Source organism: Pogona vitticeps, chromosome 1 (assembly GCF_051106095.1).
Source record: "Pogona vitticeps strain Pit_001003342236 chromosome 1, PviZW2.1, whole genome shotgun sequence".
NCBI classification, from domain to species: Eukaryota; Metazoa; Chordata; class Lepidosauria; order Squamata; family Agamidae; genus Pogona; species Pogona vitticeps.
Window position 1 is genome coordinate 355,583,152 of NC_135783.1, and position 26,527 is coordinate 355,609,678.

General features: G+C 46.5%; 3 protein-coding genes across 6 annotated transcripts in view; all 3 read left to right on the forward strand.

Annotated features, from left to right (window-relative positions):
• LOC140706082 (uncharacterized) overlaps positions 1-26,527 on the forward strand; it is a 276,919-nt gene that overhangs the window by 15,983 nt on the left and 234,409 nt on the right. Inside the window, exon 2 of one of the 3 annotated variants that reach the window (XM_078384438.1) lies at positions 11,432-11,501. The exons of the other annotated variants lie outside the window; for them this stretch is intronic. The gene's annotated coding sequence lies outside the window, so the exon portion shown is untranslated. The remainder of the gene's footprint in view (positions 1-11,431; positions 11,502-26,527) is intronic. 3 annotated transcript variants of the gene reach the window in all.
• The window catches only part of LOC110071163 (uncharacterized), a 107,322-nt gene that overhangs the window by 9,867 nt on the left and 70,928 nt on the right, over positions 1-26,527 (forward strand). Inside the window, exon 1 of one of the 2 annotated variants that reach the window (XM_078384458.1) lies at positions 14,586-14,671. The exons of the other annotated variant lie outside the window; for it this stretch is intronic. The gene's annotated coding sequence lies outside the window, so the exon portion shown is untranslated. Of the gene's footprint in view, positions 1-14,585; positions 14,672-26,527 lie in introns of those variants that run through there. 2 annotated transcript variants of the gene reach the window in all.
• LOC144586365 (uncharacterized) lies at positions 14,578-26,492 on the forward strand. Its single transcript, XM_078384483.1, has 2 exons — positions 14,578-14,671; positions 24,206-26,492. Exon 2 carries the CDS (start codon positions 24,206-24,208, stop codon positions 26,258-26,260), a length of 2,055 nt encoding a protein of 684 aa, XP_078240609.1. The 5' UTR covers positions 14,578-14,671; the 3' UTR covers positions 26,261-26,492.

Consider the following 26,527-nt stretch of genomic DNA (forward strand, 5'->3'; position numbering starts at 1 on the left):
AGTTTAAGAAGCAACAGAAGGTAGGTGGCCATTTGGTAGGCAAGCCCTCAGATCATAACCAGATCAGAAACCAGAATTTGGAGGGAAAAGGAGTTAAGAGCTCTGTTAATGATCAAATGAACTTTAGAATTTGTTTTCGTTGTGGGGAAAAGGGCCACATTTCAACCCAATGTGGTAAAAACAGAGATGTTGGGCCACAAAAAGGAAATTTACCTAAGCCTAAAGCTGTATACTGTGTGCAGCAGGACCAAGTTACCACTCAGAGGGAGGAGTTAGGCGCCATGGCAACCCAGGCTGAGCTTCATACACAAGCTGAAAACGGAGAAACAGATCTTCCTGTGGCAGAAATTCGGCATTGTTACCTGATTAAAACGAACCAGGAGCTATTTAAAACTTCTGGGGACAGTATTTATGTTGATAACAATAAATATATGGTTCTGAAGGACTCATGCTCTCAAGTAACCTTATGTCATCCTGATATTGTCCCTCAGGAATACATTTTGAAAGAGGAAAGCATGGCTGTTAAAGGGATTGGAGAAGCAGCTGTTATTCTGCCAGTCACTGAAATTTAGGTTAGGCATCCTTCAGTCTCGAAAGACTATGGTAACATGCTCTGTATGGAGAACTTGGAACAGCGTCTAGTGTGGCTGAGGAGGCCAATTCGAGAGTTACAATCTCTTCCACACTGAAGACAAATCCAATCTGTCCCCTGTCCAGCTCCCTGGTTTTGCTGCTTTTGTGACTTCCTCTTTGCCTCGGCCTGCTGGACAAGGGTCTCTTCAAATTGCCATTCCCACAGGAGGTTGTGTCTGGAGTTGCCATTCCCACAGGAGGTTGTGTCTGGAGATGGCCAGGTAAATTCCATGGGTATTTTGCAGGGGGGGGGTGTTTCTTTTTCTGGGCCTCCTCTTTGTTCCCTTTAATCACATGGCCCAGGAGGCAAGGCCTTGTGTTCTGAATTGGGTTGCTCCTGGAGTCTGTTGCCATTCCCACAGGAGGTTGTGTCTGGAGATGGCCAGGTAAATTCCATGGGTATTTTGCAGAGGGGGCGTTTCTTTTTCTGGGCCTCCTCTTTGTTCCCTTTAATCACATGGCCCAGGAGGCAGGGCCTTGTGTTTTGAATTGGGTTGCTCCTGGACCACGCGCCGTTAGCAGCAGCAGCAGCAAATACTCCCAAGGGGGGGAGTATACTTTTAAACGTCAGATCATACTTCCACAGTATTAGAGAGCAGGCCGGGTAGGTGGGGCTCGTCAGCCCTGGAAGGCAGCCCATCTAGGAGAAGGAAAACTCCGATTTTAAACCTCCACTGCCTTGTGGCTATATCCACTTATGGAAAAGGCTTCAGGAGATAACCTTGAGGAAAAATCCGGAGCCGGAGTCCCGGAGGCAGTTAGTGTCGTTTTGGCAACTCCTGCGACGTTCCTGGAACCAGTTGTATTGGCTCTTGCCTTTCCACTGGACCATTTCAGGGACGTGGAGAGGGGGGATTTGCTGCTTGGGTAACAGCCTATCCTCCACATTATTTTACCCAGGCTTCATGCTCTGGAGAAGACACTCCAGCTTCGCATACAGCGTTGAAACAACACGGGAAGTAGCAGTTACCGGTTATAAGTCTATGCTCAATTGGTGTAGAGCATGACGCCAGGGGCTACTTCTGACGGTGGGAGTGGTCATTGCACCTCACTAGGTAGATACCGCCCGCCTTAAGCTGGGCAGCCCCCAGCCAGTAAGGTGCCACGTCACCACGGTCTGTTAACTTCACGGGGTGCATGGGGTTTAGGGTCAAACCTGACAAGCAGATCGATAACCGTGCACCATGCAACAATCGTAAGAAAACTTCTGCCCTAAAGCTGGGCACCTGGAATGTATGGACAATGACCCCTGGCTTTCCTGACTACGGCTTTCCTAACGACCTGTAAAAAATAGATGATGTGCGCAAGAGAGCTGTCATTGACATGGAACTGAGTACACTGCAGATGGACATTGTTGCCCTGCAAGAGACAAGACTGCCAGACTCGGGATCTGTCAAAGACAAAAACTTCTCATTCTTCTGGCAGGGAAAACCATCGAATGAGACCAGAGAATATGGTGTTGGCTTTGCAGTCAGAAATACTCTGATGAGATGCATTGTTCCACCTGTGGGGAGTGAAAGAATCCTGTCTCTGCAGCTCCACTCATCAGCAGGACCAGTAACCCTCATTAGTGCATATGCATCAACACTGTCAGCCACTACAGAAGTGAAAGACAAATTCTATGACGATCTGGCAGCTGCTATCAAAAAAGTCCCTGAAAGAGAGGCACTATTCATTCTTGGAGACTTTAACGCTAGAGTTGGTTCTGATTATAATTCTTGGCCCACTTGTCTAGGCCGTTTTGGCATTGGAAAGATGAATGGAAATAGCCAACGCTTGCTGGAGTTTTGCTGCTATTATGGTCTTTGTGTCAGCAACACATTCTTTAATACGAAGTTGCAACAGAGAGTTTCCTGAAGACATCCAAGATCCAAGCATTGGCATCAGCTCGATCTAATCCTCACTAGATGTTCTAGCCTTCCCAGCATTACGATCACACGCAGTTACCAGAGTGCTGATTGTGATACTGATCACTCCCTGGTGTGTAGTAGAGTAAAACTGCGAACAAAGAGAGTATACCACACGAAAAAGGAAGGAAGACCACGTATTGACATCAGCAAGACTCGTGATCAAAGAAAAGTGAAGGAATTTGCCCAAGCACTTGAGGAAGCCCTTCCAGGTCCGGCTAATGCAAATGAACCTGAACGATGGGAACACTTCAAGAACACTGTCTATAAAACTGCCTTCTGCACCTTTGGCAAGAAGACCAGAAAGATGGCTGACTGGTTCGAAGCCCACTCGGAGGAGCTAATGCCAGCCATCAAGGATAAGAGAAGAGCTCTAGCAGCATACAAAGCTTGTCCTAGCGAGTACAACTTGCAGGCTCTTCGAGCTGCTCGTAGCCAAGTCCAACAGGCTGGCAGGAGATGCTCCAATGATTATTGGCTTCAGCTCTGCTCCCAGATCGAGATAGCAGCAGACACAGGTAACACTAAAGGAATGTATGACGGTATCAAGCAGGCCTTGGGTCCAATACAGAAGAAATCTGCTCCCTTGAAGTCTGCTACAGGTGTGATCATCCAGGACCGAGCACAGCAGATGGAATGCTAGGTGCAGCACTACTCTGAGCTATATTCCAGAGAGAATGTAGTAACTGAAGATGCATTAAATAACATTGAGTGCCTGCCTGTCTTGGAATGCCTGCCTGTCTTGGAAGAGCTGGACAGCGAACCAACTTTAGCAGAAATAAAAGCGGCCTTGGATTCCCTCGCCTCCGGCAAGGCACCTGGAAGGGACAGCATCCCTGTTGAAGTGCTGAAATGCTCTAAGGAGATCATCACCACTGAACTGTATGAAGTATTCTGTCTCTGCTGGAGGGAAGGTGGAGTACCAGAGGACATGAAGGATGCAAACATTGTCACATTGTACAAGAACAAAAGAGACGGGTGACTGCAATAACTACCGTGGCATCTCTCTTCTTAGCGTTGTAGGGAAGCTCCTTGCCCGTGTTGTGATGAAGAGGCTCCAAGTGCTTGCAGACAGGATCTATCCAGAATCACAGTGTGGATTTCGAGCTAATAGATCCACCACTGACATGGTATTCTCCCTCCGACAGTTGCAGGAGAAATGCAGGGAACAACAACAGCCACTCTTAGTGGCCTTCATAGACCTTACAAAAGCATTTGACTTGGTTAGCAGGGATGGCCTTTTCAAAATACTTCCCAAGATTGGATGTCCACCTCGTCTCCTTAACATCATCAGGTCCTTCCACGATGGAATGAAAGGCACTGTAGTTTTTGACTGCTCAACATCTGATCCCTTTGACATCCGGAGTGGAATGAAACAGGGCTGTGTCCTCGCACCAACGCTTTTTGGGATCTTTTTTGCTGTTATGCTGAAGCATTCCTTTGGAACTGCAACAGAAGGTGTCTATCTCCGGACTAGATCAGATGGAAAGCTCTTTAATCTCTCCAGATTGAAAGCAAAGACCAAAGTCCAACTGAAATGCATGCGGGACTTCCCCTTCACAGACGATGCAGCCATTGTTGCCCACTCTGCTGAAGACCTCCAACAACTCATGAATCGTTTCAGCAAGGCCTGCCAAGACTTTGGACTAACAATCAGCCTGAAGAAAACACAAGTCATGGGCCAGGGTGTGGACTCGTCTCCCTCTATTACCATCTCCACGCAAGAATTGGAGGTTGTTCATGACTTTGTGTACCTTGGCTCAACCATCTCTGACACCCTCTCTCTAGATGTTGAGCTGGATAAACGCATTGGCAAAGCAGCTACCATGTTCTCTAGACTCACAAAGAGAGTATGGCTCAATAAGAAGCTGACAACACATACCAAGATCCAGGTCTATAGAGCCTGTGTCCTGAGCACACTCCTGTACTGCAGTGAGTCCTGAACACTTTGTGCCCGGCAGGAGAGGAAGCTGAACACCTTCCATATGCGTTGCCTCCGACGGATTTTTGGCATCACCTGGCAGGACAAAGTTCCAAATAGAGTAGTCCTAGAACAAGCTGGAATTTTCAACATGCATGCATTACTGAAACAGCAACGTCTACGTTGGCTTGGGCACGTCGTGAGAATGGCTGATGGTCGGATTCCAAAGGATCTCCTATATGGAGAATTAGTGCAGGGAAATCGCCCCAGAGGGAGACCACAGCTGCGATACAAGGATATCTGCAAGCGGGATCTGAAGGCCTTAGGAATAGACCTCAACAGATGGGAAACTCTGACATCTGAACGTTCAGCCTGGAGGCAGGCATTACAGTCACTGAAATACCCATCAGATATCAAGGGTGGGAAGGAAAATGGAGGGCTGGGGTAACTGCGCAATTTCCAGTGGCGGTTTTGATTGGGACTGACCTCTCGGAGCATGTGAAGAGAGTTTTAGTACTGACTCGTTCCCAAAATGAAAATGAAGGGAGAGCTGAGGAAGAAAATGAAAGTCCTATACAGATAATGACAGACAATAGTGACCCAGCTGAGTTAATACAGCTTAGTAATCCCCAAAGCAATACATTTACTCAGGAACAAAAGGCAGATTCCATGCTGAAACGCTGCTTTGAGAACATTTCTGAAGAACCATTAACCCCTGAAAGACCTGAAAGGTTCCTTATAGAGAAGGACTTAATATACAGAGAGTTCTTAGTGAATCCCAGGAAAGGAGGGGAAAATCCTCAGAAGCAGTTAGTGGTTCCTTTAAATTATCATCAGAAAATAAGAGAAAGGGGACACTCAGACGTATTTTCTGCTCATTTAGGCATTACCAAAACTAAACAAAGAATATCACAGAATTTTTACTGGCCTGAGATGGGGAAGCAGATAAAAGATTTCTGTCAGAAGTGTGATGTGTGTCAAAGGCAGGGGAATAAGACGATAAGACTAAAGCAAAGCTATGCCCTTTACCAATTATTTCTATCCCGTTCCAACGCATTGGTCTGGATATTATAGGACCATTACCCAGAGTCACCCAAAGGGGGAACCAATTTATTTTAACCATTATTGATTACGCCACACGGTACCCTGAGGCCATTCCTCTGAGGAATATTGAGACTCATACTGTGGCTGATGCCTTGCTTAGTTATATGAGCCGTATGGGGTTCGTGTCGGAAATAGTAACTGACTTAGGATCATCTTTTACATCAAAGCTCATGCAGAGATTGTGGCAACGGTGCGGAATTAAACATTTAACTTCCACCCCCTATCACCCGAAAACTAATGGCCTTGTGGAGAAATTCAATGGAACTCTCATGCACATGATTAGGGCCTACTCTGCAGAGAACCTTACAATTGGGATCAGAAATTACAACTTCTGTTATATGCTTATGGGTCTGTACCCCAAGAAAGCACAGTGTTGAGTCCTTTTGAGTTGTTGTTTGGGAGAGAAGTGAGGGTCACCTTGACTTACTCAAACAAAGTTCGGAAAAATTACAAGGATCTGATCCTGAGAATGTGATTTCATATTTAGAGAACCTGATGAACACTTTAAAAAGAAATTTAGAGCTGGCTGCTGTAAATTTACAGGAGCAGCAAAAGAAACAAAAAGTCTGGTATGATAAGAAAGCCAGAGAAAGAAATTTCAATCCTGGAGAAGAGGTGCTAGTGCTAAGACATGCGCTCGTACCTTAGTACACGAGCTCCTAATCTCTAGATTAGACCACTGTAACGTGCTTTACGTGGGGCTCCCTTTGAAGCTGATGTGGAAAATTCAGGTGGCGCAGAATGCGGCGGCCAGACTCCTCACTGGAATGAGAAAACACCATCATATCTCTCCTATTCTGGCCAAGCTGCATTGGCTGCCCATCCGTTTCTGCATCGACTTCAAAGTGTTAATGCTCACATACAAGGCCCTAAACGGTTTAGGACCTCGATATTTGGTGGAACGCCTGCTCCCACCTAGATCTACCCAGATCACCCGCACGAGCCAGGAGGTAAGGCTGAGGAGCCTAACGCCGAGGGAGGCCCGAAAGGAAAAAATATGAAATCGGGCCTTCTCGGCGGTGGCTCCTCGCCTCTGGAATAACCTTCCTCCAGCGATTCATGCGGCTCCTACGCTGGGCATATTTAAGAATCAACTAAAAACATGGTTATATGTTCAGGTCTTCCCTCCTGTAAATACTTAATTTCCTTTCTCTTTCCATCTGTTATTTGTTTTATTATATGGAGTGTTGTTTATTTGAAATATTTTTATTTAATGCTTCACTGTATACTTTTTATGGAAACCACTCAGAGTGGTCAATTTGACAAGATGAGCAGGGTATAAATTAAATCAATCGATCAATCAATCAATCAATCAATCAATCAATCAATCAATCAATCAATCAATAAAAAGACCTCTCAAAGGGAATAAATCACAACTAAATTGGGCAGGACCATTCAGGATAATTTCCAAAATGAATGAGATTAATTATATCATCAAGGAGGATGGAGAACCAGGCAAGCCTTACTATAGGGAGGAGAACAGGGTTCTGTTTGCCATGAAGGAAGCAGACAATGAAAAACATGACTTACTACAATATTGGGAAGGGAGGGGGAAAGCAAGATATAACCCTGAAGATGTCATAGTTAGCCCTTTACTTTCCCCTGAGCAACAAAATGAAGTTAGGGCCTTGGTAATGAAATACCAACAGGTTTTCTCTAGCAAGCCAGGGTTAGCCAAGGGAGTGGTGCACAAGATTGATACAGGGGATGCACCCCCACAAGCAGTCACTCCTTAAAGAGTTACTGGGCCATATGTCGATAAGGTGCGCAAGGAGCTGGACGAAAGGTTGAAGGAAAACATCATTGTTCCTTCATCCAGTCCATGGGCTGCTCCTATAGTGCTGGTAGACAAGCCGGGTGGCAACATTCGATTTTGTGTGGACTATAGGAAGCTGAACCATGTAACCAAGCGGGATGCATATCCGATGCCCAGATTAGACGACCTAATAGAGACCATAGGGGGATGTCAATACATATCCTGCCTAGATCTAACGAAAGGGTTTTGGCAAATGAGAATAGACCCCAAAGATCAGGAGAAGATAGCCTTCTGTAGCCCTTTTGGTTCATATGAGTTCTGTGTCCTGAGTTTTGGATTGAGAAACTCACCAGCAACATTTCAGAGACTCATGGACAAAACTCTGCATGGGCTTAGCGACTTCACAATGGCTTACATTGATGATATAGGGATCTTTAGTCATTCTTGGTAAGATCACCTGTATCACCTGGAGACAGTGCTGCAGAGAGTGAAAGCAGCTAGGCTAACAGTGAAAGCTAGCAAATGCCAGCTGGGTAGCCCTGAACTGAAATATTTAGGCCAGATAGTAGGGGGAGGTAGAATCAAACCCCTAGAAGCCAAAGTGGAAGCTATTAGCAACTGGCCTAGACCCACCACCAAGAAAAAGGTCAGATGTTTTCTAGGGTTAGTTGGCTATTATAGACGGCTTATACCCAGATTTAGCGAGATAGCCGCTCCCTTATCTGACCTAACACGCAAGAAGAGTGCAGATCGTATCCAGTGGACCAGCAGCTGCAAGGAGGCGTTTGCGAAGCTGAAGGAGGCATTGATGACCAACCCAGTCCTAAGAGCTCCAGATTTCCAGTGCGAGTTCACCATCTTCACCAATGCATCCAACACCAGGTTAGGAGCCATGTTGAGCCAGAAGGAGGACAGCGGAGAACTTCATCCTGTGGCGTACCTGAGCAAAAAGCTGCAGGCGGGTGAAAGACATCTTTCTACCATCGAAAAAGAATGTCTTGCGATAGTGTACGCTCTTCAGAAACTCAAGCCATATATATGGGGGAGACATTTTGTCCTGTGTACTGACCATTCCCCATTATTATGATTAAGGAACATAAAAGCCAACAACAGCAAGCTGATGAGATGGGCCTTGATTCTTCAGGACTTTGATTTCGAGGTACGGGTAATTAAAGGGACTCAAAATGGTGCTGCGGATGCCCTCTCAAGAAGACCCGAAGACTAAAGAAGAAGTAAATGGACTCTAGTATAATGGTGTAAGCAATAATATGTTCATGTACACATTATTAAATGTTATATGTTGTGTATTCAAAAGAAATTATAAGTATTTTAAGTGTTATGGTATGTTATTAAGTATGCACCTGTATAGACAATTGAAATGTTGAAGTATGTAATGAAATTAGTAACTGGATTGCAATGTTAATGTATAGCATGCAGGTATCACATAGGCATCCTTCAGTCTTGAGAGACTATGGTAACATGCTCTGAATAGAGGAGTGTGTTCTCCAGAGCATGAAGCCCGGGTAGGGTAATATGGAGGATAGGCTGTTACCCAAGCAGCAGATCCCCCCTCTCCACATTGCTGAAATGGTCCAATGGAAAGGCAAGAGCCAATACAACTGGTTCCAACAACATCGCAGGAGTTGGCAGAACGACACATGAAAGCTAGCCTTATTTTCCGTATTTATTCTTTGCTTTATTTTCCCATCTTGTAAACTGCTACTGGAAGATATTTATGCAATAACTCTTGTGTTATGTTTATTAGTTGTTTTATGTTGTATTGGAAGCCGCCTAGAGTGGTTGCAAGACCAGATAGGCGGGGAATGAATAAATTAAATAAATAATAAATAGCCATTTTTCCTCCTCAGAGGCTGGTGGCTCTGGAGACTTGAACAGCTCCTCCACTCCTCCTGCCTCTTGAAAAATAGCCAAAGGTCAAGCAACTCCTGCTTTGCCTCTCTCCGAGCCAGACACGTGAACATCCCATGAACTCTGGCAACCACAGGGCTTCAGACTGCAGGCAGGAAATATTCTCCGCCTAGATGCAAAGGAGGTGCTGGAGAATCACCGAGATGGCTCTGCACAAGGCCTAGTTGGTCCTTGAAGGAGGAAGGAGGGATGATGAGGGTGGAGGAGGAAGGTTCCTGGGGGGGGAGCTCTTTTTGTGAAGGGAGGGAGGAGGGCATGCTTTGGAATGCAGCAGCAGCAATGGCCGGTCCGTGGGTCCAGGGAGGAAGGCTTGCCTTGGCCAGGGTGCTAGCGACCCCCACCCTCATTCATTGCACGGGGCGGCCTCTATGGAATAATGGAGGGCCACATGTGGGGTTTTCCCTGTGACTTCCCCACGCTCTTCCTTCCGTCCTCTCAGCACTTCTTCGTGCCCCTATCGACGGCAGGGGGCAGCTTCTTTTCCCCAGAGAAAAAGTTCCTCCTCCTGATCCTCATCCTCCTCCTCCTTGGGGGGGGGGGGAAGTGATGAAGGCCCTTTGGCTTCTGCTCCTGTCCCCCAAAAGACAGGACTAGAGGGGGGGCGGCTTCGGAGGTCAAGCCGGCACCCTGGAGAAGCCATGGTCTTGATTGGCAGAGCCAGGCGTTGGGCCCCTCTCTCTATTTCCCCAGGGTGCTGACTCCCCCCACAAGGACAGAGGACCCCCCAAGGAGGACTTGCCCCTTCTGCCTGTCCTGTGCCTCCAGGCAGAAACGCCGCTGTCCCGACCCCTAAGAGCACTCACACATTAGAAGGGCACGAGTGTCCCCTGACCTTGAGAAAGGAGAGCAGCCGGACCCTTCTGTGAGAGGTTGCCTGGCCATCCGGAGGCACAAAACAGGGGACCCTGGCAGCAGAAGGCGGGGGGGGGGGTTGAGAGGACCAGGGAGGAAGCACCCCCTTCATCAGCCGTCAAGGAAATGGGGGAGGGAGGGAGGGAGGGACTGGGGGTCCCATCCTGGGCTTCCAGAGATGGAAGGAAAAGGAAGCGGAGGTGGGTGAGGTGGGGGGCCCGTGGAGTGGAGCCCTCCTGATCCCCTAAGAGGGACACGGACACCATGGTGCCCAGTATGGGGGAGTGGAGAGAATGACCCGACTGGGACCCTGGAGAGCAGGGTTCAAATCCCCACTTCCCGAACGGGGAACTCAACAGTGGGGGGAGCTGGGAGTGATAAAGACAGTCCCTCAATACAGTACTTTCCTCCCCTTGATAGGCTTATAAGGGAGGTTTTCTATGGGTCAGCTCCACCCCATGGAGGGCCACTTGGAAGGGGGCGACCACAGATGCCACACAGGTGGGGAGGAAACAAGCAACGTGCAGCATCGGTGGCGGTCGGAGAAATGCAGCATCCTCCCATGGATGGAGAAGGGGGGAGAAACCATCACTCTTGTCCCCCCCCCAACCAATCCATCCCCTGTGACTGAGCTTGCTGGGGCTGGAAAAGGTCTCTTGCAGTTTTATGATTTTGACGTCATTCCTTAGAAGGACCTGCGTCTCCCAAAGCGGTGCTGGAAACAATTCGAGGTACAGGGGTGCCTCCAGGTCCCCCATCCCACCCTCCCGCCTTGTTTCTCCCTCTCCTTCCCCCCCCCCCGCCCGTGTGGGTGCAGGAGGGGGAAGGGAGGAGCCGGGAGAGAGAAAGAGCCAGGCCAGGCCGGGGAGGGAAGGCCCTCCTCCTCCTCCTCCTCCTCTTGCAGTTTTATTAGTTTGAAGTCATTCCTTAGAACAGGGGTCCCTAATCTTTGGGCCTCCAGATGTTCTTGGACTTCAACTCCCAGAAACCCTGGCCAGCAGAGGTGGCGGTGAAGGCTTCTGGGACTTGTAGTCCAGGAACATCTGCAGGCCCAGGGTTGGGCCTCCGTCTCCCAAAGCCCTGTTGGAAACTATTCGAGCCACAGAAGTGCCTGAACGTGGGAACCCCTCCCGCGAGGAGGAGGAGGAGGCGCCCCTTCGCCTCGTTGGAGCCTTTGGCGGCCCTTCCACGCCTCCCCCGCCCCCCCTTCTTTCTCCCTCCCTCTTCCCCCCTCCTCCTCCTCTTCCCTCCCCCCCCGGAAGCCCCTCCCACCTGCTTCCTCCTTCCCCCCCCCATTTTGGGCCTAAGAGGAGCAAAGGCCTGGAGAGCACGCGGAGCCTTTGCGCGGTGGGAGGGGGAGATAGCGCCCTCCCCCCGGATCGGGACCTGGCCAAGGAAGGTGGGCGCTGGGGGGGGAGGGGAGGGGTGAGATTTGCGGGCGAGGGTGAGATGGCCAGCTGCCCCCCCCAGTCTCGGAAAATCGGAGGGGGAGGCCGAGGGGGGGGGTTGCCCAGTTGTGCTTTGCGCGACCTTCTTCTTCGTTTTCCCCTCTGGGTCTCCTCAGGAGGGAGAGGCGGGGGGGGGAGTCAAGCGGGAGTGGGAAGAGAGGGGTCCCAGATTCCACCCCCCCCAGGGAGCAGGGAGATCAACGCCCCTGCAAGGAGCCCTAGGGCTTCATCATTTGTGTGTGTGGGGGGGGGAGTATGCACACACACACACACACACACCGCCTTCCCTTGGATCCTGCCAGCCGCCCCACCAGTGGAAGGAAAGAAAGGGGAGAAAGTGACTTCCCTCCCCCTTCCTCCCCCCCCGACTCCCTCTCGTGACGTAGGACGATCCCTCCCTCCTTTAAAGGGGGCAAAGTCCCCGGTGGGGGGGGCTGGAGAGGAAAAAAGAGAAGGGGGGAAAAGGAGAAATAGGGTTTGGGGGGAGAGAGGGGGATCCTCCCTGCGCCTTCCCTGATTGAGGGGGGGGAAGGTCTGCTGGTCCTCTGGCTCTTTGGCACACTCTGTGTGTGTGTGTGTGTGTGTGAGTGAGTGAGTGAGTGAGTGAGTGAGTGAGTGTGTGTGTGTGTGTGTGTGTGTGTGTGTGTGTGTGTGTGATTGTGTGTGTTCTTCCTGGAGGATCTGGTTGATAAGAGAGGAGGGCTAACCCGATCCCTCTCAAGACCAGATCCTGAGCTGAGGATCAAGGGCAGGAGGATGCGGAGGAGGATCTTCCCGGCTTGGCAGCTTCCTTGTTCGGTTGCTTGTCTGAACCCGGACCGTCTTTTCCCTAAAAGGCACCCCAGAGAGAAACTGTGGAGGAAGACAGAGAAGGGTGTGTGTGGACTTTCCCTCTGTGGGAGTCTTTGGACAGATGTCGCCCTTCTTCCTGCAGGGCCAAAAATCCTCTTCAGGTCTTGTGGGTCCCGAAGGCGCCAATCAGGTCCATCGGCTGTGCAAAAGACCTGCCCCCTGGTTCCTCTTTCTGCCTAGGGATTCCCCCTCCGGCCTCCCCTTCCTGGCTCTCCATGGGGTGGAGCAAAAAGGGGGGGCTTTGGAAAGAGGCCGGAAGAGGCTCCGGTGGTCCTTCCAGGCGGAGGGCAGGAGGAAACAAGGACCGGAAAAGGCCACCCGGCCCCTCTGGATCTGGGGCATTTCCCCCTCGGGGCAGGTCTTTTCCAGAGTGAATGCCTCTGGAGGGTCCCTTCCAGACCGAGGGGTCTTTTACAGCAGGGGTGGCCCACACCAAGAACCCCCCCCAACCCCACCCTCTGTGGCCGCCTTTCCAAGCCCCTGGGAGGTTGGCAGGGAGCTCAAAGGGAAGAGCGAAGCCTCAGCGAGGTTTCGGGGTCGGAAGAGAGGAGGTGAGAAAAGTCCCGAGACCTGAACTCTGCCCGCCTTGGGTGGGCAACCCCACAACACACACAGGGCCCTTGCCCAACGGAGGGGGCATGGAGGGCGAGGATCCCCTTCGGAGATGCCCTCCCAGGCGTTGGGATCATCCTTAAGGTGACACAACTAATGAAGGGTCCTGTGAGAACGGAAAGCCGCGTCCAGCCCTTGGTGGTCCACCCCATCACGCGGGGACCGGTGTTTTCTGGAGGTTGATTCTGTTTCCCATTTTTAGTTTAGCCTGGGTTTGATTCTCTTTAAGGTGTGAAGGCTTTTAAATGTGGCCTTTTAATGATGTACGTAAACGTATCTGGGTCCTTTTTAATGACAAAGGAGGGGGGAAATATTTTAATTACAGTGGTGCCTTGCTTAACGAGCACATCATTTAACGACGAATCCACATAGTGACGTGTTTGTTGCGATCGCTAATGCGATCACATTGCAATGTTTTAGGTGGCAAAACATCGCATTGCGATGATCGGTAAGCCTTTCGCTTCCCGATCTTTGCATTGCGATGTTTAGAAAACAGCTGATTGGCGGTTCCAAAATGCCCCCCCCCCCCGCAGCATTTTTGCGCCCTTCCCTTGCTTACCAGGCGGCGAAAATGGCGGCCGGATGGAGGATTCCCACATAGTGGTGAGTTTTTCCCCAAAAGAAACGCATTAAACGGAGTTTAATGGATTCCTATGAATTCCCCCCCCGCGCGGATAGCGACAAATTGGGATAGCGTCGTTAATCCTGGAACGGATAAACGTTGCTCTGCGGGGCACCACTGTGAATACAGTAGTGGGAGAAATACAATCTTGTTTGCTGCTGCCTTCATCGCAGGTCTTGGCAGGAAGCATGTCCTGTTGTTCTCTTGTTCCCGGCTGTTGCCGCCATCTCACTGGGAGGGTGGAGCTTTTATTGAGGATCCCAGCATGAGATGCTCCTTCCTTCCTTCCTTCCTTCCTTGAACAGCTTCTCCTTCCTTCCTTCCTTCCTTCCTTCCTTCCTTCCTTCCTTCCTTCCTTCCTTCCTTCCTTCCTTCCTTCCTTCCTTCCTTCCTTCCTTCCTTCCTTCCTTCCTTCCTTCCTTCCTTCCTTCCTTCCTCCCTCCCTCCCTCCCTCCCTTCCTCCCTCCCTCCCTCCCTCCCTCCCTCCCTCCATCCCTTCCTTCCTTCCTCCCTCCCTCCCTCCCTCCCTTCCTTCCTTCCTTCCTTCCTTCCTCCCTCCCTCCCTCCCTCCCTCCCTCCCTCCATCCCTTCCTTCCTTCCTTCCTTCCTTCCTCCCTCCCTCCCTCCCTTCCTTCCTTCCTTCCTTCCTCCCTCCCTCCCTCCCTCCCTCCCGTCCTTCCTTCCTTCCTTCCTTCCTTCCTTCCTTCCTGCCTGCCTGCCTTCCTTCCTTCCTTCCTTCCTTCCTTCCTTCCTTCCTTCCTTCCTTCCTTCCTTCCTTCCTTCCTTCCTTCCTTCCTTCCTGTTCCTCTTGTTCTGCTGCCTGAAGAAGAAGCCCCGTTCAATAGAAACACGAGGAAGGCACGTCTTAGAAGGAAACGTTTTTGATTTGCTTCATCCATAAAGCCTCCCGGCTGATCTTTTCTATTTCTCTTTTCTCCCAGAAAGGGGTGAGACTGAGCTGAATTCTCTTTGCTTTTTTTTGTGAGGGGACCAAAAACAAAGAGCCAAATCCCAGATCCCTCCAACATTTGCAAGGTAAGTGAGATTTCAAGAGGCGGCTTAAGTTGCTTTGCCCCCCCCCCCACTCTCTCCTCTCAGTTTTCCTGGCCCAGCAGGGATTTGAAGCCAGCTCTCCTGGTTTCCAGTATGGTATTCTATCCACGACACCAGACGTCTTCTTTGAACATGTGCAAAGTGTTGGTGTTTGGGGGGGTGTTTTTCTTTGGATCATATTTATGTGTTGTTGTTTTAGTCTCAATCCTCCTCACCCCAATCCCGTGCTCACCAAGGACAAATCCTGTTGATAAGAGGGAAACCTTGGTTGTCCTGGTTTGGGGTCTGGGGGGTTCCCTTTCAAGCCTGCCTTCTTGTTCCCCCTTGACAGACAAGCCAGACTGTGGGATTTTGCTTTGCATCCTCCACATGTGCTTCAGACACTGGCGATAACTGAGTATTGTAACAGGTAACATTTCTGTTCCCACCTTTCCTAGTATTTTATTTATGTGTTGTTGTTTTAGTCCTGCTCATCCCAATCCCGTGCTCACCCCTTGACACACAAGCCAGACTGGGGGATTTTGCTTTGCACCCTCCACCTGTGCTTCGGACTCTGATGATAATTGATTAACAGGTAACGTCCTTTCTGTTCCCACCTTCTCCTTTAGTGGGAGGATAAAAGGGACAATAGACTAAGGCTGAAAACAAACAAGGCGGAGTCCTTCAAATGGGTGCCCCTGATGTCTGTGGTTTGGTTGGTTCCCAACGCACGCTGGGCGTTCTTCTGGACCCGGTGCTGTCCATGGATAACTAGATGGCGTCTGTGGTCCGATCCGCCTACTTCCATCTTGGACAGATTGCGCAGCCGGGCCCCTGCCTGGATGCAGTTATTACTCTCCAGATTGGTCCAGGCACAGATAGTCTCAAGGAGAGACTACAGTAATTCTCTTTATGTGGGGCTTCCCTCGAGGCTGACACCGGCAGAGGCAAGAGGGGCAGCATCTCCTCAGTCCTCCGCTCTTCCCCTCCGGTTGTCTCTTTTGGGAAGGCAATTCCACACCACCGCGTGGGTGAAGGTTCCTCCATTCCACATTCTTCTCTCTTTCCTCCTCGGCTATTTGCATCTGCTCTTCCCTTGTCTTTCGGCTCCATCCTGGACTCTCCCGTTTGCCCTAGTAGAAAGGTTTCCTGGCTGAGTGATCCTTCCTTCACCTTTCTGCCTCTTCTCTTGGTGTCATCAACCTCTCCCACATATGTCCCCATGGCTTCTCCGTCCAGAAACATCCCCACCCTTCTATCAAGACCTTACACTCTTCACCTCTACCGTACTGGCCTCCGCTTCTCTCTCTCTCTCTCACTCTCTCACTCACTCACTCACTCACTCTCTCACTCACTCACTCACTCACTCACTCACTCACTCACTCACTCACTCACTCACTCACTCACTCACTCACTCACTCTCTTGTGCTCCTTCCTTCTCATCTCCTTTCTCTTCCATTCATCTCCCACAGGCGGGCGTTCCCCCTTTTCCTATTTGTCCCATTTCCTCTCTTTACTGACTTGGGGTCCCTCCACTTTCTTTGGGGGGAGGGTGGTACCCTTTTGCCCTCTTTCTCTCATGGGGCTCTTATTTGTATCTTATTTAGGTGTATTTGTTTTTAAAATCTCTATCCTGCTCACCCCAACCCCATGCTCACCAAGGGCAGGTCCTGTTGATAAAAGGCAAACATTGGTTGTCCTGGCTTGGCAATTCCCCACCGCCGCGTGGGTGAAGGTTCTGCCATTCCACATTCTTCTCTCTTTCCTCCTCGGCTATTTGCATCTGCTCTTCCCTTGTCTTCCGGCTCCATCCTGTCCTCTCCTGTTTGCCCCAGTAGAAAGGTTTCCTGGCTGAGTGATGCTTCCTTCACCTTTCTATCTCACCTCTTCTCTTGGTATCACCAACCTCTCCCACATATGAATCCACAGGTTCTCCATCCAGAAACATCCCCACCCCTCTATCAATACCTTACTTTCTTCACCTCTACCGTATTGGCCTCTGCTTCTCTCACTCACTCACTCACTGTGGTTGGGTTCTACAATTTCCTTGGACAGTTCTGTGTTTTGTGAGGGAAAAGGCACGAGGGGAGATTCATTCAATAAAGTTTTATTAACCACAACTGGATTTTTGTCAACAGTAATAGGATCATTGTAACTTGGATTCATAGTTGATCTGTCCCATAACATAGGTAATGGACTTAAAACACATCCAGTTCTCAATGGTGAGTTTTCCCGTTCTTGATCCGTGGGCTTCCTCAGCCATCCACTCCGTACTGCACAAATAGTCCCGCAGGACGGGTGTTGAGCCCAATCCGTTTCGGGAGATTTCTCTCCTCTCTGAAGACTCCTGCAACGGTTCACAGACTTCACTGGACCGCGTGGTCTCGGGTAGACTAGGACAGTCCATTCCTCTGGTGACAATCCTTCAATGATCGGTTTGGCAGTTGCTCCCTCTCTTTCATGTGCGCCTCTCATTTCTCTCTCCCCTTCTGTCTCCTTCCGCGGGACCTTAAGTTCTCTAGGACTACTTTTTTATCTTCTATGACCACTACCTTTTCAGTCTCCTTTGATTTTTCACCTTCCTCCGATATCAGGAATACATCCACTGATCTCCGGACTTCTTTTCCTGATCCCTCCCCCTTTTCTCCCACCTTTATTATCTTTCATCTTCTCAGTCACTTTTCTCTGTTTTCGCCATTCTCTTGTTTTTATCCTCCTGCTTAGATGTTGGAGGAGGACGACTCACTCCTTTCCATCTCCTTTTTCTCCTCCTCTCTCTCACATGCACCCACGATGAGTGGGCCATCCTCTCTTTGTCTGATTCCTCCCATGATCCCTGTCGAGAAAAATAATCAGCAGTAGCATGCATATTTCCCTTTTTATATTGTATTTGGAATGAGAAAGGTTGTTAAAGAAAGGTTGTCTTCTCTATAGTGGCATATCTTCGTTCTCTTTCAGTTAATTTTTTTTACTAATATACCAGTACAATATAGGGTATTCTATACAATATAGGGTACAATATAGGGTATTACTAATATACCAGTACAATATAGGGTATTCTATAGCTCCCCTTTTCTGTACTAACACTGCTCCTATGCCTCTTTCGGATGCATCTGCTTGAACTAAAAACATCAAGTTAAAATGTTGAGCATATCTGCAAGGTAAGTCATTTAATAATATTTTTATCTTTTTGAAAGCATTGTCTTCAGTCTCTCCCCACCAAACTCATTTACTACTCTTCTTTTTAGTAAGATCTGTAAGAGGTGCTGCCACTTCAGTGAAATTTGGAACAAACTGCCTATAATATCTGGCTAAACTGTAAACCAAGACACCATCGTGTTAATCTCGCATTGGAATATTTCATCCTATTTAACTATTGTAATGGGGAATGGTCTGTAATTAACACAGAAGGGGCTTCTAATAAATAATATTTCAAAGTTTGAATTGCCCATTTTACTGCTGAAGATGTCTTCTCTATAGTGGCATATCTTTCAGTTAATTTTTTTACTAATATACATTATAAGGTATTCTATAGCTCCCCTTTTCTGTGCTAACACTGCTCCTATGCCTCTGTCAATAAACAAACAAACAAAAAACATCAAGTTAAATTGTTGAGTATATCTGCAAGGTAAGTCATTTAATATTACTTTTATCTTTTTGAAAGCATTTTGTTCAGTCTCTCCCCACCAAACTCATTTACTACTCTTCGTTTTAGTAAAATCAGTAAGAGGTGCTGACACTTCAGTGAAATTTGGGACAAACTGCCTATAATATCTGGCTAAACTGTTAACATTCTTTCTTAGTTTTTGGTATTTTCCACTGTGACATTTTTTCTACTTTGTCATGTGAAGGTTGTATTTTTCCTTGATCTATCTGGAAACCTATAAACTTTGTTTCTTAGCAACTTTAGATATAGCATTTATTCTCTGTTTTTTGGACTGCACTCTGTTTCTTAGCAACTTTACATTTAGCAGGACTTACTTTTAAATTGGCGTCTTTTAATCTATTGGTCCATTTTTTCTTATATCCTCATAGGATCCTTGACATTTTGCAAATAACTTGGCCTGTTCCGATGGTAATAATTACAATACTTTGTCTTGCCGTTCAAAATTCCTTACTTGTATCTGCCTATCATATCTTTGTTTCTGTCCTTGTTGTGTTTTCAATAATGGGCTTTTAGCGGTCTCAGCTACCTTGCCTGTCTCCCATTTTTCCTTCGCTAAGTCCAGGATTCCTCTAGGACAGAGGTCCCCAACCCCATTCAACAGCCCGGTGCTGGTCTGTGGCCTGAGCTGGACCAGGCCGCCGAGACAGACCACCCTGCCAGCCCCTACGCACCCTGATCTGTTAACACTTCTTTTGGGAATCCTTGTCTAGAAAATAATTGGATCACTTCTTTTGCTAATGCTTTAGCTGTGGTAGACCTTGGAGTTATAGCCTCTGGATATCTGGTGGCATAGTCTACCAATACTAATATATGTGTGTGCCCCCCTGAAGACCATATTAAAGGACCAACTATATCTAGTCCTATTCGTTCAAATTGATGGTCTACTAGTAGCATTGGTATAAGGGGAGCTCCCTGTTTTGATTTTGGTTGAGTAAGTTGACATTCTTTGCATGTCTTACAACATTTCTCTATTTCAATGTTTTTTTGTTTTTTTGTTTGTTTGTTTTTTTTGGATTTATATACCGCCCCATAGCGCTACAAGCACTCTCCGGGCGGTTTACTTTTTTTTTTTAATTATACAGGCTACACATTGCCCCCCCAGCAAGCTGGGTACTCATTTTACCGACCTCGGAAGGATGGAAGGCTGAGTCAACCTTGAGCCGGCTACCTGGGATTTGAACCCCAGGTCGTGAGCACAGTTTTAGCTGCAGTACAGCGTTTTAACCACTGCGCCACGAGGCCACCAGAATCCTAGCTTTCATTTTTTGCGTTGCTAGGTGACCAGGCATAGGAATGTCATGTGCTAATTTCAATATAAATTTTCTCCATTTGAGAGGGACCACCAACCGTCTTACTCCTTCTGCATCTATTCTATATAATATTCCTTCACAGACTTCAAATCCCACTTCCCCTAATTTAACAGTTCCTTCTTCTTCCCCCTGCTTCGAGAAGTTAATATGTGAAGGGTCATCTTGCTGCAAAAGCCTCATTTGTTCTCGCGAAGCTCCATCTAAACAACCTTCCTGACAGAGGTGCTGCGTTACCAGACTACGCCAGGGGGCGTAATTGTGAAATGAACTGCTCAGAGATGAAACCAAACAGACACTGTTGTAGTGTTGATAGTATTATTTACATTAAAGTCCATATATACAGGGGTAAATACAGCTTCTCTTGGTCTTTATACAGTCCTGGTCATTCACAGTAGTTCTTCAGTTTGCAATATTAAATTTACAGTTTCAGTAACCAAAGATTGTTACCAATGTAAATAGTCCAGCATCCACGAAGTCTTCTCCTCTCACCACGGAGATAGTCTTCCTCCAGGATCTTCTCCTTGCAATATGGCAAGTCTTCATCCAGCGATGCAGTAAATACAGCTCTCAACAACACGACCACCAGCAACACAACAATCCAACTATCCAAACTACCCAAACTACCCAACTACCCAACAGTTTGTGTCTGTAAGCTTGGCTAGATTTATTCTTGGATTCTCCAATCAAATTGGTTGTCCCACAGCTGTCTTAATTAACTCAGCTGTGTTCCTTTGTTACATGTTGCTTAACTAAATCCTGATTCTGTCACAACTTATCCGCTGAATTGCGATGAACAATTCCTTAGGTTGACTTTGAGACCTGTCAATCTCCTCCAATTGTTTATAGCAATTCTGTAACATATCTAATTACATTGTACATTGCTTCTAACATATACAGAGTTCCTTTTACATTCACATGTATACATTATACCATTCCCAACATTTCACATGCTTTGTCATGTTTGGTTGGCCGCAATACTTTAGTCAAACAATCAGCTTTATTGTTTTCTGTTCCACAGTATGCCAGTTCAATTAACCCATTCTCTATACTTTGCTTTACATTTTGGTACCTGATATCTGTGTGTTTAGATCTGCTTCTTACATTTGGTGAGTTTGCCATCTGTATGGCAGCTTGATTATCTTCAAAAACTCTAATTTGAGATTTTATATTCAATCCCAGATCTTGTGCTAATTGTTTATAGAAAACTAGATCTGTACACAATTCAGATAACGCTGCATACTCAGATTCGGCAGAAGACAACGATATAAATTTCTGTCTAGCTGTCTTCCAGCTTATCAAACTTCCTCCCAAATGCACTGTCATGCCTGATGTTGATCATCTGGTTATCAAATCACTACCATAATTAGCATCGGCATAAGCAGTAATAGACAGTTCTCCCACTGGTTCTAAATTTAGCTTTTTATTTTGTGCCTCCTTTAAATACCTAAGTACTCTTTTTGCTGATTGCCAGTGTCTTACATTCGGTTTGCTCACATTCCTTGATAGCAAGTTCACAGCTATAGAGATATCTGGCCTTGACCATCTACTCAAATATAGTAAGCTGCCTATCAGTGATCTATATACATCAATATCACATTCTGGGCCATTAATATCTTCTTTCTCAAACTCTATATTCATTGGAGTTGCTGCACCTTTACAATCCTCCATCTTATATTGTTTTAGGAGTTTTAATATTTTGTTCTTTTGGGCTATTTTAAATCCTCTCTTACTTCTTTCTATTTCTACTCCTAAGTAGTTACTTATTTCTCCTAAATCTCTCAATTTGTAATGCCTTTTTAACATTTGAACTATTTCTTCAGCCTCTTTCTTATCTTTGGTAAATATGGCTAAATCGTCTACAAACACTAACATTATAGCTTGTGTTTCCTCATTTATAAATAAACAAGGGTCTGCCTTTCCTTGCACAAAACCATTATCTTTTAAAGTTTTAGTTAAATGTTGGTTCCATTCATGGCCACTTTGTCTGAGACCATACAAACTCTTTTTCAATATCCAGCATTTACCTTCATTTTCAATTCCTGGTGGTATTTCCATATAAATTGTGTGTTTCAGGTCAGCATATAAATAGGCTGTTTCTATATCAACATGCCTGGTCATGAGATTATGCTTGGCTGCATAGGTTAAAGCAAATCTCAATGTCTCTGGTCTTAGAGCCGGCGCAAAAACTTGATCATAATCGTTTGATGTTTGTGCATACCCTTTTGCCACTAACCTTGCTCTATACCTCACATTACCATTGGCATGCACCTTCCTTTTAAATACCCATCTGGAACCAATTACTTTTGATTTTTCAGGCAGTTTCACCTCCTCATAAACTTTCAGTTGTGTTAATGAATTTGACTCCTTCTCCATTGCCTCTTTCCATTTTATTTGTTCCTTCTCAGGCATATTGCATATGTCATCATATGTCTCTGGCTCAGCCACATTGAGACAATAATAGGTCTCAGGCTTGTACCTGTCTGGAGTTCTTCTCTCTCTGCTAGACCTCCTAGGTAATTCCCTGTCCTCCTCGAGAGTTTCCCTCTCTTCTAAGTTGGATGGAATTTCTTTATCAGATTGCATTTCCTCATGTTCTACTTCTCTTTTTATTTCTTGCTCTGTTTGAGAGTCACTATCCTCTCCACTATCCTCACTCCTTTCATGCAATTTAATTATTGTTTCTGGGGGTTTACATATTTTGTCCCAGTTACTGTGCTCATTAAATGAAGCACTGCTACTTATTACAAGTTTGTTGGTATTTGGCAACCCAAACCTAAATGCTCTCCTATTTTATTGGTATCCAAGGAAATACATCAGTCTGGCTTTCTTCTCTCCCTTTCTCCTTATTTCTTTTGGGATGTGAACCCATGCAGGAGATCCAAATACATGTAAAAATTTTAAATTTGGTTTTCTCCCAGTCCAAACTGTGTAAGGTATGTTGTTTATTCCACTGTGCCAAAGAATATTAATATAAAAATTCGCGCACAGTATAGCTTCACCCCAATATTTCTCTGATAGTGTACTCCCCCTAATCATTGCCTCAGCCATGTTCTGCAGAGTTTGGCCCCTTCTTTCAATAAAGGCATTCTGAGTAGGTGTATAGGGAGCGGCTCTCCTGTGAGTAATACAATTTTTCCTTAATATTGCTTGAAATTTGGCATTTGTAAACTCTGTTCCATTGTCAGTTTGTACCACCTTAACCTTTTTCCCTGTTTTGCGCTCTACAAATTTGAGCCATCTTTCAAACTCTACATGTACTGCACTTTTATCCTTCATGAGATAGCAGTATCCAAGATTGTTACCAATGTAAATAGTCCAGCATCCACGAAGTCTTCTCCTCTCACCACGGAGATAGTCTTCCTCCAGGATCTTCTCCTTGCAATATGGCAAGTCTTCATCCAGCGATGCAGTAAATAAAGCTCTCAACAACACGACCACCAGCAACACAACAATCCAACTATCCAAACTACCCAACTACCCAACAGTTTGTGTCTGTAAGCTTGGCTAGATTTATTCTTGGATTCTCCAATCAAATTGGTTGTCCCACAGCTGTCTTAATTAACTCAGCTGTGTTCCTTTGTTACATGTTGCTTAACTAAATCCTGATTCTGTCACAACTTATCCGCTGAATTGCGATGAACAATTCCTTAGGTTGACTTTGAGACCTGTCACTTCCCCTGGAAAGTTGGTACATTCACTTCGCATTCCTTCCTTCAATTTTATAAGTTCAGGAGCTCCCACCCAATCTCTACCCAACAACATTTCTTTGGCTAGACTAGGTACTATTCCCACTTTTTAATTTTCATTTCCTCCCGGCTATTTCCACCTCAGCCCAAGTTGTTCGATAAGATTTCACATCCCCATGAATACATCTAAGCATCACATTATCAGTGTCCCAATTAAACCCCAAACTTTTTTATTGTCTCAGAGCACCTTACCATAGTCTCTCGAGACTGAAGGATGCCTAGGAAGATGATTTTCTGTCCATAACATTTTATCAACTCTACATCCATTTCATGGATGTATCCTTTCTCTTCACCCTCCAAATAATAATCTCTGCAGACTTTGTCAATTCCCAGCACTGACCACTAACTGCTCTTTACTGGTTCTCAAGTCCAATAATCTAGGTACATCACTTTTACTCTTCCTTTCTAACACTCTCTCCACCCCTTGTTACCCATTTTTGCTAAACAATCCTTTAGTTCAAATATTTGTTTCCTTCTAGTCTTATTTTTTATAAACTTAAGTACCATCATTGGGGAAAATTTGAGAGGGAATAGAAGCTAATATACTTTCATTTTGATGTACCTATTTGGGTGTGGAAATGATCCTCCCTTCATGACTTTTCCCTCCAAAAAGTCCCTCAGTGAAGAGCCCTTCCAACCTCAAGCACACAAGAACAACCTCCAGTCCGGCCTCATTCCCTCCCTGGTTCTCCTCCATTGTCTATTTGGCTGTCTTTCCTTGCATCTCCGCGACTTCGGTGAAGCCCGAACACATCATTCCTTCTTCCTGCAGATTTTGTAAATTGTTGTTTCTCATCTGTGTCTAATCTATCAGATGATGAACAGGAGAAGAAGAATTGTCCAGCAACATCAGGGGCAACCTGGGCAGGAACTCATCAAACAAGAAAACAGAGAATTGAAAATTGGAAAGGGCAGAAATGGATTTCACATGAAAGGACTGTCGCACAGGAGAAACCACATAAATGCATGTCACCTCAGTAGATATCAAAGAACACATCCAGGGGAGAAACTGTATGCATGTATGAAATGCGGAAAGAGCTTCAGTCAGAACAAGGGCCTCTATGTACACCATAGAACTCAGATTGGACAGAAACCATATGAATGCATGGAATGTGGAAAGAGCTTTAGTCAAAGTGGTGCCCTTAGGTTACATCAAAGGACTCACACTGGGGAGAAACCACATAAATGCATGGACTGTGGCAAGAGCTTTAGCTGCAGTAGTAGTGTTACGTCACATCAAAAGACCCACACTGGGGAGAAACCACATAAATGCATGGAATGTGGAAAGAGCTTTAGTCAAAGTGGTGCCCTTAGGTTACATCAAAGGACCGACACTGGGGAGAAACCTCATAAATGCATGGAATGTGGAAAGAGCTTTAATCAGATTGGTAGCCTTAGGTCACATCAAAGAACTCACACTGGGGAGAAACCACATGAATGCATAGAATGTGGAAAGAGCTTTAGTAGGAGTAGTGGCCTTAGGTCACATCAAAGGACCCACACTGGGGAGAAACCTCATAAATGCATGGAATGTGGAAAGAGCTTTAGTCAGAGTGGTGCCCTTAGGTTACATCAAAGGACCGACACTGGGGAGAAACCTCATAAATGCATGGAATGTGGAAAGAGCTTTAATCAGATTGGTAGCCTTAGGTCACATCAAAGAACTCACACTGGGGAGAAACCACATGAATGCATAGAATGTGGAAAGAGCTTTAGTAGGAGTAGTGGCCTTAGGTCACATCAAAGGACCCACACTGGGGAGAAACCTCATAAATGCATGGAATGTGGAAAGAGCTTTAGTCAGAGTGGTGCCCTTAGGTTACATCAAAGGACCCACACTGGGGAGAAACCTCATAAATGCATGGAATGTGGAAAGCGCTTTAGTCACAGTGGTGCCCTTAGGTTACATCAAAGGACCCACACTGGGGAGAAACCACATGAATGCATAGAATGTGGAAAGAGCTTTAGTAGGAGTAGTGGCCTTAGGTCACATCAAAGGACCCACACTGGGGAGAAACCTCATAAATGCATGGAATGTGGAAAGAGCTTTAGTCAGAGTGGTGCCCTTAGGTTACATCAAAGGACACACACTGGGGAGAAACCTCATAAATGCATGGAATGTGGAAAGAGCTTTAATCGGAGTGGTAGCCTTAGGTCACATCAAAGAACTCACACTGGGGAGAAACCTCATAAATGCATGGAATGTGGAAAGCGCTTTAGTCACAGTGGTGCCCTTAGGTTACATCAAAGGACCCACACTGGGGAGAAACCTCATAAATGCATGGAATGTGGAAAGAGCTTTAATCAGATTGGTAGCCTTAGGTCACATCAAAGAACTCACACTGGGGAGAAACCACATGAATGCATAGAATGTGGAAAGAGCTTTAGTAGGAGTGGTGGTCTTAGGTCACATCAAAGGACCCACACTGGGGAGAAACCTCATAAATGCATGGAATGTGGAAAGAGCTTTAGTGACAGTGGTGCCCTTAGGTTACATCAAAGGACCCACACTGGGGAGAAACCTCATAAATGCATGGAATGTGGAAAGAGCTTTAGTTACAGTGGTGCCCTTAGGGTACATCAAAGGACCCACACTGGAGAGAAACCTCATAAATGCATGGAATGTGGAAAGAGCTTTAGTCACAGTGGTACCCTTAGGTTACATCAAAGGACCCACACTGGGGAGAAACCTCATAAATGCATGGAATGTGGAAAGAGCTTTAATCAGAGTGGTAACCTTAGGTCACATCAAATAACCCACACTGGGGAGAAACCACATGAATGCATAGAATGTGGAAAGAGCTTTAGTAGGAGTGGTGACCTTAGGTCACATCAAAGGACCCACACTGGGGAGAAACCTCATAAATGAATGGAATGTTGAAAGAGCTTTAGTCACAGTGGTGGTCTTAGGTCACATCAAAGGACCCACACTGGGGAGAAACCATATAAATGCATGGAATGTAGAATGAGGTTTAGTCAGTCTGCACACTTAAAGTTACATCAAAGAACTCACACTGGAGAGAAACCACATAAATGCATGGAATGTGGAAAGACCTTTAGTAGGAGTGGTGACCTTAGGTTGCATCAAAGAACTCACACTGGAGAGAAGCCACATAAATGCATGGAATGTGGAAAC

What these genes read in the sequence shown, in the direction of transcription:
- LOC144586365 (XM_078384483.1), top strand. Translation starts at nt 24,206, where the DNA reads ATGATGAACAGGAGAAGAAGAATTGTCCAGCAACATCAGGGGCAACCT.